General features: G+C 53.0%; 4 protein-coding genes across 4 annotated transcripts; 1 reads left to right on the top strand and 3 right to left on the bottom strand.

Moving 5' to 3' along the window:
• Positions 1 to 1,575: 1,575 nt before the first annotated feature.
• Positions 1,576 to 3,429, top strand: J4E88_004625 (uncharacterized protein; the record flags this gene model as incomplete). Its single annotated transcript, XM_049398269.1, has 3 exons — positions 1,576 to 1,756; positions 2,393 to 3,031; positions 3,089 to 3,429. 3 exons carry the CDS (start codon positions 1,576 to 1,578, stop codon positions 3,427 to 3,429), a joined length of 1,161 nt encoding a protein of 386 aa, XP_049255830.1.
• Positions 3,430 to 3,613: 184 nt separating this feature from the next.
• Positions 3,614 to 5,263, bottom strand: J4E88_004626 (uncharacterized protein; the record flags this gene model as incomplete). Its single annotated transcript, XM_049398270.1, has 2 exons — positions 3,614 to 4,552; positions 4,637 to 5,263. The coding sequence occupies 2 exons, from the start codon at positions 5,261 to 5,263 to the stop codon at positions 3,614 to 3,616; spliced, it is 1,566 nt and encodes a 521-aa protein (XP_049255831.1).
• Positions 5,264 to 5,521: 258 nt separating this feature from the next.
• Positions 5,522 to 9,622, bottom strand: J4E88_004627 (uncharacterized protein; the record flags this gene model as incomplete). Its single annotated transcript, XM_049398271.1, has 1 exon — positions 5,522 to 9,622. The coding sequence occupies one exon, from the start codon at positions 9,620 to 9,622 to the stop codon at positions 5,522 to 5,524; it is 4,101 nt and encodes a 1,366-aa protein (XP_049255832.1).
• Positions 9,623 to 10,235: 613 nt separating this feature from the next.
• Positions 10,236 to 11,384, bottom strand: J4E88_004628 (uncharacterized protein; the record flags this gene model as incomplete). The annotated part of the gene is made up of 2 exons (XM_049398272.1): positions 10,236 to 11,013; positions 11,077 to 11,384. 2 exons carry the CDS (start codon positions 11,382 to 11,384, stop codon positions 10,236 to 10,238), a joined length of 1,086 nt encoding a protein of 361 aa, XP_049255833.1.
• Positions 11,385 to 16,013: the final 4,629 nt, after the last annotated feature.

The raw sequence follows: 16,013 nt of genomic DNA on the forward strand, positions 1-16,013 counted from the left end.
GAACCGATAGGTCGACGGCCGTACTACGCGAGCAGAACAAGAGATCTTCGTTACGGTGTAGTTTCTGCGCATAGAGGTTATCCCAGGCTTGCACAATCTGCGCTTGCTGTAATGCGTGTTGCGAAGAGCCGCTGTTCTCGGAATCGTCGTCGCTGCCGTCGTCATCAGCATCGTATGCTAATCGGTTTAAGGCAAGCCAAAAACTCCTAGTAGAGTTAGTAGTGTCTCTTTCAAGTGCTACAGTTTCTGCGTACTTGGGTTGGGTGTTGTCGGTATCTGATATGGTGGACGATTGAGCTCTGGAAATCTCCTGACCACGACTGACGTTACTTTCGTGGGGCCCTGTGGATAGGTTCGAAGATGCATGTAAGGGTTGGAAGGCAATGCCGTTCGTCTTCAAGAGGTCTTCGTAGTGGCGAAGACGCTCAAGCAGCTCCCGTTCGGCAAATCTGCGACGTCGTTGCCGTGGTTGCGTCGCTGCGGAAATGCATTGCACACCCGCCTTCTTGCAGTTTGAGCAAGGAAAAGCCCGGTCACATTTGACCTTTCTTTGCGCGCATAGCACGCACGAAAGCACGCGCTGAGACTTGCTTGCATGCGCCAATGGAGACAGTGCATCAGCGCTGAGTTCAGGTGTGGGTATATCAGACGACATGTCAAGGGAACGAGCTCTCTTTCGTGACAGCGGTATTGATCAGGTATGCGAGCGCGGAGTGGAAAAGGCCACCACAGAGCAGGTGGCGAGGCAGGCGCTAACCAGGCAGCCAGGCAACCAGACGCGAGGCGCTCGCCTGGCTCTGCTTATCCCCGGATTGACTGCAACGAAAGAGCATTGTGGCTTCATGTGAGAAATATGGGTCCTTGCGACGAAGAGGGCGGTTCGCAGGAAAGCAGGCAGGCAGGCCGGCGCAGGAGGGTGCCCAGGCTCGATACCACCACCACGACGCGTGAGGCTTACGTAAACCGCACTTCCCGCTTCAGTCGCGTTCGTCAACCACAGCCACTCCTTTCTCTTGTTTCAGCAGTGACGGGATGGCATCCGTCCCAACATCTCCGCAATCTTCGCGTTTATTCACGCTTACTACCTCCGATGTCTGAACTTGAGGTTCGATCCGTAAGGGCGTGATGACGCGCACCGACGCCTGAGTAAGGTGCGGCCAGCCTCTCGGACAGATCTAATCCCCGAGCCCATCACGTGATCTCTCTCACATCGAACACCGGGCAACTCTGGGCATTCAGGACATTGAATCGTCTCAACACATCAAATCGACAGTATGCGTTCGGAGAAACTCTGATATTCCCGACCCGTCCTGGATCACTATTACTCTGCAACAGGTCGAAGTTCGCTTCCAATGTTTGCGTAGACCGCTTCCATGTCGGACATTTCTACTCCCCGAACGGGATTGTATTGCAAAACATCGTTCGGGACGTTGCACATACCGAATGTACATATAACAGCCAAGCTTCTCTCGACAGTGTTCTAGTGTATCCAATCTCAAGTTTCTCTTTGAACTCCACTGCGCTCATTCCGAAGTTTACGCCATGACTACACCAGCTCAAGTTGGGACTACAACAATGGCCAAACCCGCTAGTTTGCACGAAGAGCTTGAAAAGGATGCCTCACCTTCAGCCTCTGGAGGTCACGAGTACGCAGATTCCGAGGAGAACTATAAGCCCAAAACACTCAAGTTTTGGCTCGTCATCATCTCGATCTATCTGGCCTTCTTCCTTGTTGCTCTCGACCGCATGATCATTGGTATGTGGAACTTCTCCGTCTTTAGTCCTTACTGACACTGCTTAGCTACTGCTATACCGGCAATCACAAACACATACGGCACTATCGCGGATATAGGCTGGTATGGTAGTGGCTACATGCTTACGTGCGCTATCTTCAATCCACTCTTCGGCAAAATATACCAGCTTTACGATACTAAAAGGACGTTTCTGGTGTCCGTCTTCCTGTTCGAAGTTGGCAGTGCATTGTGTGGGGCCGCACCTACTTCTGTTGTTCGTAAGTAATCCACCACATCGCGAGATGATACACTCGCTTACCCTCATTGAAGTCATCGTCGGTCGCGCAATCGCTGGTATCGGAGCAGCTGGACTTCAATGTGGTGCGGTCATGATTATCGTACCTCTCGTGCCATTGCGAAGGCGACCCATCTTCACTTCTTTTCTCGGTCTCGCATTTGGAGTCTCATCTGTATTGGGGCCCTTCGTTGGAGGTACCTTTACGGACAACCCGTAAGTCTCCCAGCTTTCTTCGTGAGTCACGGTTAACACGCAAATAGTACCTTGACGTGGAGATGGTGCTTCTACATAAATCTCCCCATCGGTGCCTTGACGTTCGCATGCATATTCTTCTTTCTGGATCTTCCTTCCACGCCTAAAGAGAAGCTGTCCATTCTCGCTCAGCTCAAGCGCCTCGACCCAATAGGTCTTCTATTCTTCGTACCATCCATGGTATGCCTCATCCTCGCTCTTCAGTGGGGAGGTACGACCGATGCTTGGTCAGCACCGAGGATCATCGGCCTGCTCGTCACATTTGCAATTACTTTCATCGCATTCCTGGTTGTGGAGTTTACGATGCCGGATACAGCCATGGCCCCGCCTCGGGTCATCTTGAACCGTTCGATGGGCGGTGCTATGCTGTTCATCTTTCTCCTCGCCGGCGGTATGATGAACACTGTATACTACATCGCCATTTGGTTCCAGGCAGCCCAGGGTCAGTCTGCCATGCAGGCCGGTGTACGCACGATACCGTTGTGCACATCGCTTATTGTCTTCGGCATTGTTACAGCAGTGATAACTCAGAAGATCGGATATTATGTCCCTGCTATGCTCCTTTCGGCCGTTGTCGCATCAATCGCCAGTGGCCTCCTTTCTACACTTACGCCGGATTCGAGCGCTGGTCAATGGATTGGTTATCAGATCTTCTACGGGTGCGGGCTTGGCTTTGGGGCTCAAACAGCGAACTTGGTGCCGCAGACTATTCTGCCGCGCTCAGATGTTTCCCTCGGCATGGCGATGAGTAAGTTTCTCTGTAAGAATTGCATGTTGAACATACGCTGACTTCGTAAACCTATAGTCTTCTTCCTAAATCAACAGGGTGGTGCTATCTTCCTTGCTGTTGGACAAAACCTTTTCTCAACTCAGCTCGTCAAGCAACTATCGGGTAACTCCAAACTCGATACTGAGCTCATCATCAACACCGGTGCAACAGACCTCCGAAAAGTGGTAGCGGCGAACGAGATCGATACGGTGGTATCGGCGTACAGCTACTCAATAACTGGGACGTTCCTGCTAGCAGCAGCACTCAGCGCTTGCACCATCATTGGAGCGCTGATGGTGGAATGGAGGCGCATCAACGAACGTGCAGGAAAACCAGCAGAACAAGCGTCAAAAGATATAGAGAAAGAGGCTGCTTGAACTGAAGCACCCTACATCTGAACTACATGGCAATGAAGCAATCGGCGGCATTGGGAATAGAGGAATTGTAACTAGAAGAGAGTTTCATAGAATCACGGGACCTAGTACACAATCGATCGTTATATAAGAAGTTTTCGTAAATCCGTCGACATAAATCGACGAACCATAACCTTGCTTTTCATAACTAATTGGCCAAGTTACTGACATCAGCGCTACGCATTCTCTCCTTCGACACCAAGAGCTCTTTCGGAAACCATTCCGATAACCTACCACCCGGTCTCCCCGGAGCTTCAGGTAAGTCCTCTTCTTCACTACCAGCAATCATGATACCAAGAGCAGCACCTGAGAGCCAAGCCCACACCATGCCTTCTCCCGAGAAGCCCGCCGCAATCCACTCCCCGCAGGAGTCCTTGTCAGACAGGACGCGTTTGCTTCCTTTATCATCTCGCCCGGTCAACTTTGCATCCAAGCGACCCACAAATGGCATGTAATCGCCGGTCAGGCCAATGATGCCAGACCATATCTGCTTCAACTCAGCACCAGCACCCCATTTGGGATGAAACACTGCCGGAAAGACACCCGTGATGTGTGCGGCGGTCAAAGGATCGAGTAGAGGGCCATCGTCATACCGACCCACTTGATCGATACCTTGCTTTAGCGACCGCACGAAACCGCCGCCAATCATCAGATCTCCTTTGGAGCCACTCGTGCCTGGTGGCCGTTGTGTGACGTAGTCGAAGCCCTCGCCGTAGACTACACTCCATGAGCGCATGCCGTCAGCATATGGGAATGTTTGTCCTGGTTGCTGTGCAGACATGTGGGCTCGTGCGCCTACGATTTTGCTGCGAAGACCTGGGACAAGATGGCTTGCGAAGCTGTTGGTGGCGTGGACTATGTGGCGGGCGAATATCGTTCCTCGGGTAGTTTGTATAGCGTATGGGAAGTCTTCAGGCGCCGTTTCTGGGACGATTATCGCTTCTACAGGAGTGTTCGTCTCGATTGAGAGGATATCAGGGAAGTCATTAAGAAGGCCGTTCCAGATAGATGCAACGAATCGGTACGCCCAGATAGCGCCTGCTTCGTATGACAAAGCACCGACGACGCTGTTGTTGACACCGAATTTCTACATTCGTCAGCATCGGGAAGTTCCTTTGCTAGTCACCTCAGGGTGTCATCAAACCTTCTGTACTTGGTCACCCCTCCATACCGCAATCTCGACCTCAGGCAACCATTTCTTCAACTCCTCGACATCGGCGACAGCCTTGGAAAAACTTTCGTCATCCAGAAAAAAGTCCACAGTCTCGACCTTCCGAGCTTCGGCAGACTCAATGCCTTCGCTTTCACATAACTCTGTCAAATACTTGATGTGCGAAAGCTGGAAACGCGCCAGGGCAGCAGCACGATCTTTTGGCAACAGCTTGCTGAATCGAGAAAAGCTTTCGTACACTGAAGGTTTGATGTGGCCGCCATTTCGAGCGGTTGCACCGCTGCACAGCTGTCGAGCTTCGAGGACCACCACTTTCTCATCAGTGTGGATGTTGCGACGGCGTCGCTCGTGTAACAATGATCGCGCGACAGCAGCGCCAGCTATTCCGGAGCCGATGATGGCCACATCAACAGTTTCCGGCAGTTTGGACGAACTTGCGTCGCATAGTGCAGGGTGTGGAGGGTCGCTGAGCCAGTAAGTTTCGGATGGCTTGGGGACCGGAAGACTCGGGGGTTGTGATGCACGCTTCAGAGCTTGATCGAACTCGGTTGACAAAGCTCTTAAGAGAGAAGCTGCTGCGATGAGAGCCTTGGCTGTGTTTCGCAAAATTGAGAGAACTCCGCCCATCTTGACCCAAATCTATTGACTGAGACAGCTGATTGCAGATTTGCTTGTTGTACGAGGATGGAGAGTCCCCTGTTGTGCATTTCCTTGGCAAAGTGGATGCCTGACACGATGTACGAAGTAAAAATACACCTCGCCTCTAGCAAACAATCGTTTGGATGCTTGTAAATCTATCATTTCCGTATCGTAAATGCCTATAATAACCACCCTAAACGCCAACCAATCCATGCATACCGAATCGCGTCTCTCTCCAAGCGTGCTCTAGCCGACCCATCGCCTAGCACTCTTGAACATGCGTGACCACGGGCCAAGTTCGCCCCATCCTTCTACATCTCGTGGGATATAGCTTCCGACCTCCTTCAAGATAGTGCGTTCGGGGTGCGGCATCATCGCCAATACCCGACCATCGGTACTCCTCACACCACTGATACCCATTGGACTGCCGTTCGGGTTGTACGGGTATGTCTCGGTTTGCTTTCCGTAGTTGTCGACGTAGCGGAACGACACAAGGTTTTCGTTGTATAGCGTCTGTGGGCTCGAGACCGAGGAAGCAGATTTGGAGAAGTGAGCGCGTCCCTCGCCGTGCGCGGTGACGATGGGAAGTTTGGATCCAGCCATGCCGTGCAGGAAGACAGATGACGGTGTGTTGGGTCCCTTGGGATCGAGCACCTCGACCATGCAGACACGCGCTTCGTATTGCTCAGACGCGTTACGCTCGAAGCTAGGCCATAGCTCCGCACCAGGGATCAACTCCTTCAACTTGCTCATGAACTGGCAACCATTGCAGACACCAAGGGCAAAAGTATCTGGGCGAGCGAAGAACGTCTGGAATTCCTTGCGTGTGTTGGGGTGCAAGAGGACAGACTTTGCCCACCCTTGGCCTGCGCCAAGCACGTCACCGTAGGAGAAACCACCGCACGCTGCTATACCCACAAAGCCAGCGAGCGATACGCGCGAAGAGATGATGTCGGTCATGTGTACATCGATGGCAGTGAAACCGGCCTGGTGGAAAGCAAATGCCATCTCGGCTTGGCCATTTACACCTTCCTCGCGAAGAATGGCTACGCGGGGCTTGGCGGTAAAAGGTGACTTGAGGTTCGACATGAAGGGCAGAATGTTTTCGGCGGGCTTGAAGTTGAGGTTGTACGACAGGCCTGGGTCTTTGTCGTCGAGGATGTTCTTGAACTCGGCGTCGGCGCAAGCAGGGTTGTCTCGGAGCTTTTGCATGCGGTACGAGGTCTCTGCCCAGCGCTGCTGGAGCTTCTGGCGTGTGCTGCGGTAAACATTCTGGGTGCCGACGTAGAAAGAGATGTCTTGTTTTGTGGCCTCAGGTACGCGACCAATCTTCTTGATCATACCTGGAGGCGGCCCGCAGGTGGCAAAGCAGCGGTTGAAGGCAACTTCGTCCTTCTTCCTGATCTGGAAGACAGCTCCGAGCTCTTCGTTGAATAGTGTTTCCAGAACATCCTTGGGTTCGCTTGACGCCGCGATGCCGTCGAGCATGACCTCGATACCACATCGGCCGGCAAAGGCCATCTCAACAAGGGTTGTGAAAAGACCACCGTCGGACCTGTCATGGTATGCAAGCACGATATCCGACTCATGAAGTTGTTCGATCGCGTCAAAGTAGTCCTTGATGATATCGGCGTCGTAAACATCGGGTGCTTCATCGCCGATCTGTCCGAATGTTTGTGCTAGGGCAGAACCGCCCATGTGTTTCTTGCCTGCTGCTAGATCGACGAACATCAGGACGGTTTCACCGACATCCTCAACCCTCTCCAGAGCAGGTGTCCATGTTCGATCTGTGCGGTTGACAGGGGCAAATGCAGTGATGACAAGCGACATGGGTGCTGTGACTTCCTTGGCCTCGCCGTTGTCGGACCACTTCATCTTCATGCTCATCGAGTCCTTGCCGACGGGAATAGATATGCCAAGCTTAGGGCAGAGATCCATGCCGATAGCTTCGACGGCCTCGTACAAGGCTGCACCCTCTCCGGGATGACTGCTTGCAGACATCCAGTTGGCCGAGAGTCGGACTCTCGATAGCCTATCGAAGAGGCTTGCTGCAGCAATGTTCATCAAAGACTCTGCGACTGCCATCCTGGCAGATGCGGCCGGCGAGATGAGCGCCAGGGTCGGCTTCTCGCCCATAGTCATAGCCTCGCCAGTCCTGACACCAGCCAGTAGCGATGTAGCTGTTACCGATACATCAGCTACTGGGACCTGCCATTTGCCAACCATCTGATCACGGACAGTAAGGCCACCGACAGTGCGGTCTCCAATGGTGATCAAGAAGGACTTTGAGCCTACGGCTGGTAGGGTGAGAACTCGGTCCACGGCTTCGGCGATCAAGCCATCCTTTGGTGTGTCGGGAATGTACATGGACAAGCTGCTGTCAAAGGCAGGGAGCCTCAACTTGCGGCTCTCGACAATGCGGGACATCTTTGGTGGCTTTCCGAAAAGTGTGGCCATTGGAAGATCGATGGGTGTAGGGTTCTCCTTGGAGTCCCTGTCGTTTAACACCAGACGCTGCTCCTTCGTAGCCTTGCCAACGACGGAGTAACCGCATCGCTCACGGTGGCAGATACGCTTGAACAAGTCTAACTGATCAGGGCTGACTGCAAGCACATAACGCTCCTGAGCCTCGCAACACCATATTTGCAGCGGACTCATGCTCTTGTCAACATTGTCGATCTCGCGTAGCTCGAAGATGGCGCCAAGACCAGAGTCGTGAACAAGCTCGGGCAGCGCATTGGACAGACCGCCAGCTCCGACGTCGTGAATGAAGAGGATGGGGTTCTTGTCGCCCATGGAGCGACACGCGTCAATGACTTCCTGCGCGCGCCTCTGCACCTCGGGGTTGCCTCGCTGCACACTGGCAAAGTCAAGGTCGACCTTTCCTTCGCCGGATTGGATACTGGAAGCTGCTCCGCCACCAAGGCCGATAAGCATGGCAGGTCCACCGATAACGAGAAGGTGCGAGCCAGCGGGTACAACGTCAGGGTCCTTGAGCGCATGCTGCGGCCTGACGGTGCCCACACCACCTGCCAGCATGATAGGCTTGTGGTAGCCCCGTAGCTCCGACTCCTTCTCGTTTGTAAAGACGCGCATGAGCATGGTGCGGAAGTAACCGGTGGTGCATGGGCGGCCGAACTCGTTGTTGAATTGGGCGCTGCCGATGGGAGCCTCGAGCATGATGTCCTGGCTGCTGGCGATGTGCGCAGGCTTTCCGACGTCCTTCAGCTCCCATGGGCGTTCGAAGCCCTCGATGTTCAGGTCGGAGACAGTGAAGCCCGCCAGTCCAGCCTTTGGCTTGGATCCACGTCCAACGGCTCCCTCGTCACGGATCTCGCCGCCAGAGCCCGTGGCGGCTCCGGGGAAGGGCGATACCGCAGTCGGGTGGTTGTGCGTCTCGACCTTGCAGAGGATGTGTACCGTCTCTTTGGTGCCGTGCCACTCGCCAGTCAGGTCGTTGGGTGCCCAGAAGCTCGCCTCCTCGCCGTTCAAGACAGCAGCATTGTCGCTGTACGCGCTGACAACGTGCTTGGGGTTCTTCTGGTGGGTGTTGCGGATCATGCCGAACAGCGACATGGGCTTGCGCATGCCGTCAATGGTGAACTCGGCGTTGAACTGCTTGTGGCGGCAGTGCTCCGAGTTGACCTGGGCGAACATGAACAGCTCAACGTCGACTGGGCCCCTCTTCAGTTCCTGTGTGTATGCCTCGACGAGGTACTCAATCTCCGACTTGTCCATGGCCAGGCCCAGCTCGCGGTTGGCGTGGTCGAGGGCGGCATGGGCGCTGTTGTACTCGTCGAACTTGATGGTCGTGGCCTGCGCAGGCTCGCCCTGGCCGAAGATGGCATCGAGGTTCGGGGCGGTGCGGCTGATGGTCTGCGTCATGCGGTCGTAGAGATGGTCGCGGTTGGGGATCTCGTCGGCTTCGAGGGCGCGGTCGAAGGTGGCGGCGATGACCATGCCGCGCTCGATGCGCTTGACGGCGCCTTCGAGCGTGCAGGTGCGCGCGATCATGGAGGCGAGAGAGCTCCATGGCGATATCGTGCCGGCGCGCGGGCAGACGTAGAAGAGGACCGTCTTGTCGTCGCGAGGCTCGCCGCCGCGGTTGACAGCGTCGAGGAGAACCTGGGCGAGACGGTCATCGCTGCTGGGGTATTCGCCGTAGTGCAGGATCTGCTGCAGCGTCTTCAACTCATCGTCGCCGAGTTGCTTGAGGGGGTTGACAAAGTGCACCCACAGCGAGCGCACTTCGGTCGCGCCAATGGCCTGGGCGAGGCGCTGCAGGCGGAAGTCGGAGAAGGCGGACGAGCCCGGCAGGATGAGATAGGGGTCCTCGTTAGACGCCATCGTGTGTGACGCCGAGTCGCTTTCTGGGAATCGTAATCGCGGGTGTCCGAAGACCAGAGCGATCGCGGGCGCGTTCACATGGCGGGGGAGGGGGAACTTTTAGAAAAAAATCGGCGCGCGTCACTGCCGCCGAATCCTTGCTCTTTTCCGCGCCGCGACTTTCTTCATGCGGGCCAACCTCCAAGTTCAGATCCCAATACAACAAAGCCATTAAGCGATTCGCGATAGAAGCGTCAATGTTTCGGGTCGGTAAGCTGGTGAAAAGGCAATATCGCGTCTGAACCACCTCTGCTCAACCAAGGCCGCCTCCGCCTCCGCCTCAGCATCTGCAGATCCAACGCGACCATTGAGATTTCCTACTTACCCTGACTATACTGTGCGACTATAGTTCCTGACTTGCGCTGCATCTTCTTCGCTCAGGATGCGCCGTAGGACATACTAGGTTTGAGGGCGATTGCACTGATTATCGATATAGCCCGACATCGCAATGGTGTGCTATCCGGATGAGAAGAACGTACCTAAATATCTCAAAGTTTGGGAATATGAAACGCGCTCTTACGTATCTTGGCGATGTCATTACCCTACTGCTCGATACGTCCGCTATCTGGATGTTTTAAAAGCTATCCAAATGCACGCCGACCCCCTTCTCCGCGGCCAACTCCATCAAAGCCCTGCCAATCGCGATATCCATGATACCCACGCCGACACTCTTATATACCACAAACCCCTCCTCAAGCCACTTCTGCACCCCGTCGTCTTTCATCAGCCCATCCACCTTTCCCACTTCAAGCATTTGCTCCGGCTTCAGTCCTGCTGCTACCAGCTCACCAGCCTCATCCATACATCCTTTGATGCTATCAACAGTGATTAACGTTTGATAGACGTGGGAGGCAAAAGAACCGGAAGGGTTGCTGAGATTCTTCAATAGCTCTGGATCAATCTCTTGCATGTCTAGACGGTAAGACCCGATTGCAGCGATATACCGAGACTTAGCAAGGCCAGCGTCCGATGTAAGGTACGAAGCCGGGAACAGGGGAGATGTGCTGGGTGTTGTGCAGAACATGACATCCGCTTCTGTGATCAAGCTCTCCAGCGCATCTTCTTTCTCATCGAAAACCCCCATCTTAATATGTTCGCCGACTTTCGATTGTGCCAGTGAATCAAGTAGTTCCTTCGCTCTTGCACTTGACCGGTTGACGACTGTGATCTTCCGGATATCGTTCCCTTTGAGGAGGATAGCAAGGCGAATATGCCACTCTGCCTGCTTACCTGCTCCAAACACAACGATGTTTTCGGTCTTCTTGCGGTACCGATACAACAGCATACTCCCCAGCGCTGTTCTAAACGCCGTCAACTCTGCCGCATTCAACACGCCTACCGCCTGGCCTAAGCTAAAGATGAGTGTACGAAGTCAGTATTTGTCTCACATACAGTTCGTACATGGCTATACTAACTCATCGCATATCGTAAGTACGCTTCTGAGTGCAGGCTTGGGCTTCTCTCCTGGTGGAGGAGCTTGGGATGGTGCGACACCGACTATCTTCACACCGATAGATGATGGTGTTGTTGCGGGCATGAAGAGGCTGACTTGGCCGTTTGGTCGCGCGACATGCGCGCGGTGTGGTTGGTAGGGAACTTCATCGTTACATGAATATTCGGTAAGGGCTTGATTGAGCGCTGATGCGAGGTTCTGGACGTCGGATGGAGAAATGTTGTGTAGGAGGGTTTTGATGTCGGCGTCGGAGAGGACGGTGAAAGTCATGGTGGTTGGGAGAAGGGCCGATTTCGATAGTCCGGGAACTTGGTGAACTGCGTTCGATGAACTTTATGCTGATCGTGCGATGGATTCCTTCCCTGTCTTCCTTTCTGCGCCCTATCTCGGTGTCACTTGCTGTTGCCTAGTGTTGAAGTTGCTGTTATATGCGGAGATGCTCGCCTGCGGGTACTGTCGGGCCACTGCCCCGCTTCATCCTTAGGCAATGGGCAAAGGACAACAAAACAGCGAGATAATCGCACGTATCGAAACATCTCTTGCATGAAAAGGCCCAGCCATCGTGCCGACTGATATTGGGAAAGTGGCAAGCTGCGCACAATTCCCTTCTTCCCCAGCACGGCACACCACAACTTATCCCGATTCCCATTGATTTGAAGACCAAGATTTGTCAGCCAAAAGTCAATCCGCGAGACAACAGTGCTCTGCTGGCTGATGGCTGTGGTTTAGGCCATACATGGTTGCGTGGAGTTAAGGGTGAAATTGGATCGAGAGTATCGCGCCTCGTCAAATCTTCTTCCTGATCGTAGCAGGGCTTGATTTCGCCCAGACTGCGGAATACATCCCCACAACTCTTTCGTCGCAGATGACCCAACAATTGAGTGCTGGCTGACTCTGATAGCGTTTTTCGAAGCACTGGGATACTGTGTTGATCCTCTAGCGTTTCCTGCCAATGGACCACCAACATATCGTCTTTGATTATGTCAAGGAAGTTCTTGAAGTCAATGGTACAGCGTTTATGCGCTCTCAGTTCATCCATGACCTGAGGTAATTTAGCAATGAGCGACTAATGAACCTGGTATCATCGTAGCGTCGAAAAGTTGACTGAATAGACTGACCTCGATGACTGCAGATTTGACTTTAGCTCTTTTCACCCCTGCCTCAAAGTATATGGAGAAAAAAGTGTCGGTTGGTCGGTTTGCCAGGAAGGGATCGCTTGCCAAACGTCTTCGGCCAAACCTTTCAACCAGCTTATGTCCCCCAAGGTACCACGTAATGAACTGCAGATACACACATCCGAGAGCCCATACGTCACACGCACTAGTAAGGACATAATCGAGATCCACCTCAGGCGAACGATATGCTGCTGAGTTTGGAATGCTACCTGTGCGCCGCGTGTCCCAAGAATCCTCGGTGTTAAATCGAGTAACCCCGAAATCGGTAATCTTCAGAATACCATGACCGCCTGTGGTCATGTCATCTGGATACCAAAGAATATTTTCTGGCTTTAGATCCCCATGACGACCAAACAGATTCATCACCATCCGGCTTGGATTCGTATTTTGAACTGACCCATATTGTTTATGCCTCCCAGCCGCCTTCTGCACTGGTATGTCGGGAGCGTGGTTCAAGAGAGTTCCAGAGAGAGTCGCGTATCGATGCAGACTATTTAGTCCAGCCGCAAGGCCGCGACATTGTTCCACAACCCACATACCCATCTCCTCGACTTCAGGGGTACGCTGCTTCCAAAAGTCGAACAAATCAAGCTCTGCCCACGGGAATATGAGATGGTAAACCCCATTGTGTTCGTAAGTGGCCAGTAGGGTGACGAGATGAGTGTGGGCGTGCTTCCGGCTGCTTAGCTTAGTGAGAATGGTAGCTTCTCGACCAAAGGCCTCTTTGTCGCTTGACTTCAGAGCTTTGATTGCATATATGTTGCAACCAGGCTGATTCGCAGGGATTGTTAGTTTTGTTACATCGTAAAACTAGGCGTGGGGATATGACATACCAGCATATTGTTCAAACGATCATGTTCAGGATGGATATTAGTTTTGTAAACTATACTGGATCCTCCTCGTTTCAGAACCTCCTTGCATGATAAGAATGGCAGGATTGCTTCTGGGTCGAGATCAACATGGGGAACGGCAGCATCATCGGTTCCAAAGAAAATGGGCGCAAGAACACTCCATTGATGCTCTAGAAACTCATTGGCGTATTCTCGTCTTTTGAATACAACCGCACAGGCTTCGGGATTATTTCTGCTTCTCAGCTCATGAGAGCCATCCGCTCTGTCGAAATGTGGGTCTTTATCGAGCGGAAGATCTTTGTCGCAGACACCAGACCTGACAAAAAGTCTAATTTTGGAGGGCTGCTTCATGAGGTAGAGGGCCGTGAGTATCTTCACATATGGCGTGCCATCCTCAATGCTCAAGCGTGGTTTCCTTATCCTTCCTAGTTTCGAATAGTTCGAGTCCAAGAGTTCTTGCCGCACTGCCTCGCTTGAAACGATCCTCTCAATCTCAACCTCTGGTATGAAATACGTCCGGAGATGTGTTTGACGTCTGGCTTCACGAAGTTTCTTCGGAATCTGTGACGTAGGACTATCGTTCGGCAAGCGCGTTTGCGCCCATCGTCGCACAAACAAAACTGGGTTAACAGCATGCTTCCTTATATCAAGAGCATCTGATCTCTTTGGTACAATGATGTTGGTGAGCCTTTTCCTCAGGGTCGTGTTCTCTGTCTGAGATGGCACTGGAGGTGAATTCGTATTATCCAATTCATTGATAACTTTGAGAGCTGTGTTGGTAGCACAATCGGACTCGGAGTGTGTGTTTACCCCGCACGCAAACAAAGGCTCGTTCAGTGGTCGTAGTCTTGGCTGTGGGTCTGTCTTGCGTCGTCAGTCAGGAGTCCATGAATTACCGCGTTTGATGCGCACCTCGTTGTCTGGTCAGATTGAAAGAACTGTTTAGAGAAAAGGCCCACTCGCTGTTGCGCATAGACGTGTTCACTGGTCTATGATCATTGCGTTGCTCGGATCCATCACCACGTGGCTGTCTCAGCCCTGACTGCTGGCTCGGGATTACTAGTGAGCTTGAGGCGACGGCCATTGTGCGTGCGCGGTCCGGATATTGCAAGTTGGCTTAGACTGTGAGCCTGAGGTATGAGACTGCACGCATTCTTGCTGGTTGGATCTAGCGATTGTGTTCAAGGCCAAACCTTGGAGGTCTGCTGGGCGGTACGTACTTCCATTCAGTGCGGGGTCAAAGCATGCGGATTTGAGATACCCCTGCCAGAAGTGTACGCTATGGAAAAAGGTACGCAGCGGTAATGTTGTACTCTCAAAATGTCTGGTCTATCGAACATTGAACCTCGAGAGAGCGACATTCGACCTGGCCGACAATGTGATTAACGCTCAACCGATATCCAAGTGGCTTGATCTCATCGCCCTGGTGTTGAAAGAGTTCGAAACCCAGAATTGCGAGGTACAACCCGTCTAGGTGTTGCTCCATGTCAAGAAAACAGCGCACGAGACCGCGGACGAATTGTGTCATGTTGCATCGCGTCATACGAACGGATAATGGCACTGCATGAAGCAGGCGCCTTGCCTTTGACGCCCCCAACATGCACTCATTACGTAGCCATAGTTGGTGTGTTGGTTAGGCGCATGATTGGTTGTCCAGCATACCTAGGTACACTGTGGCCGAAAGATCCTTGACGACTGTGTAGACACAGCCTTCCGAGCGTCAAGGATGCAAAGTACAACAGCCAAAGAGACACGTCGACGTCCCGATAGCTTCCCGGGAAGGGATCGTACAGTGTAGACATTGCCGTGATGGTCTGTCTAATCAAGAAAATTAGAAATCCCTTCGGAGAGCCACTGTCCAAGCAACGAAGCCCGTCTGACCAGAGCGTGCCGAGCCCCGATAGTGAGACCATCGTTCAATCGGTGAACATCGCCGAGGTTCACCCGGAAAAGTCGACGAAGATGCTGGACCAAAGTTTCCTGTATGAAGGCCCAAGAAGACAAGGAATAGAAGTCGCCAATTCAGAACTGCAGATGATGCACAATGCTTATATCATTGAAGCCACTGGGAGAGCTCCACTGTTATGCTGGTACTTCTTGATGATAATTGCTGTTGTGCCTGACTTTCTTGCGTAGGATGATGTAGAAGAGTGCCGGTAGCGGTAGATTGCTCATGAACAGCTCGAGTTCATCGATTCGGCTATGTTGCCTGCAGCGAGGTGGCTACCATCGCGTGGCTTCGCGTTTGTGATCGTTACCGAAACGGCATGCTGCTGTGTGATGGGACGTGGGAAGGTTGCAGTAGCGGGCGCGTCTATTAGGGGGAGGTACGCGCCTAGGGAAGTGGGGCTATCTTGCAAAAGCAAACGTCATCACGCGACAGACAGCTGCGCGTTGCGATACCCAGCCACCGATCTCCTTCGAAACATCTACTTCTCGCGACACCGTCCAGTCACCTCATATCACAGTGTAATCAATCCTTTATTCGCCTCGTCTAGTTACGAGATTTCACGTGGTGACACCGAAAGGCGCAAGGCCTAGGTACCCCGGATTGCAGGACTGGCCCCCACGCTGCCTCGCCCCATTCCACTGCAGGCTGTGCCGCAGATAGGGTGGAGAATGCAGTTCGACTGGCTGCCTAGACAGAAAGGAACGGCTCGATAACACACAAATGCATCCCGGTTGCCGTGTGGTACGCTATGACCGTCTGTTCTGCATGCTGGCTTGTCGATCGCCCCTTGACCCTTGAACATGGAAAGGAAACAATCGCTGCTTATTGCAATAGTGTAGCGAGCTCATGTATAGCTGTTTAACCCCATGTTCAAGCGGGTAACATCTCGGTCAGCTGGTGGTGGCTCGGTCGCCCCCATGCA

This window comes from Alternaria novae-zelandiae (assembly GCF_023758075.1).
Source record: "Alternaria novae-zelandiae strain BMP 2774 chromosome Unknown scaffold_8, whole genome shotgun sequence".
Taxonomy (NCBI): Eukaryota; Fungi; Ascomycota; class Dothideomycetes; order Pleosporales; family Pleosporaceae; genus Alternaria; species Alternaria novae-zelandiae.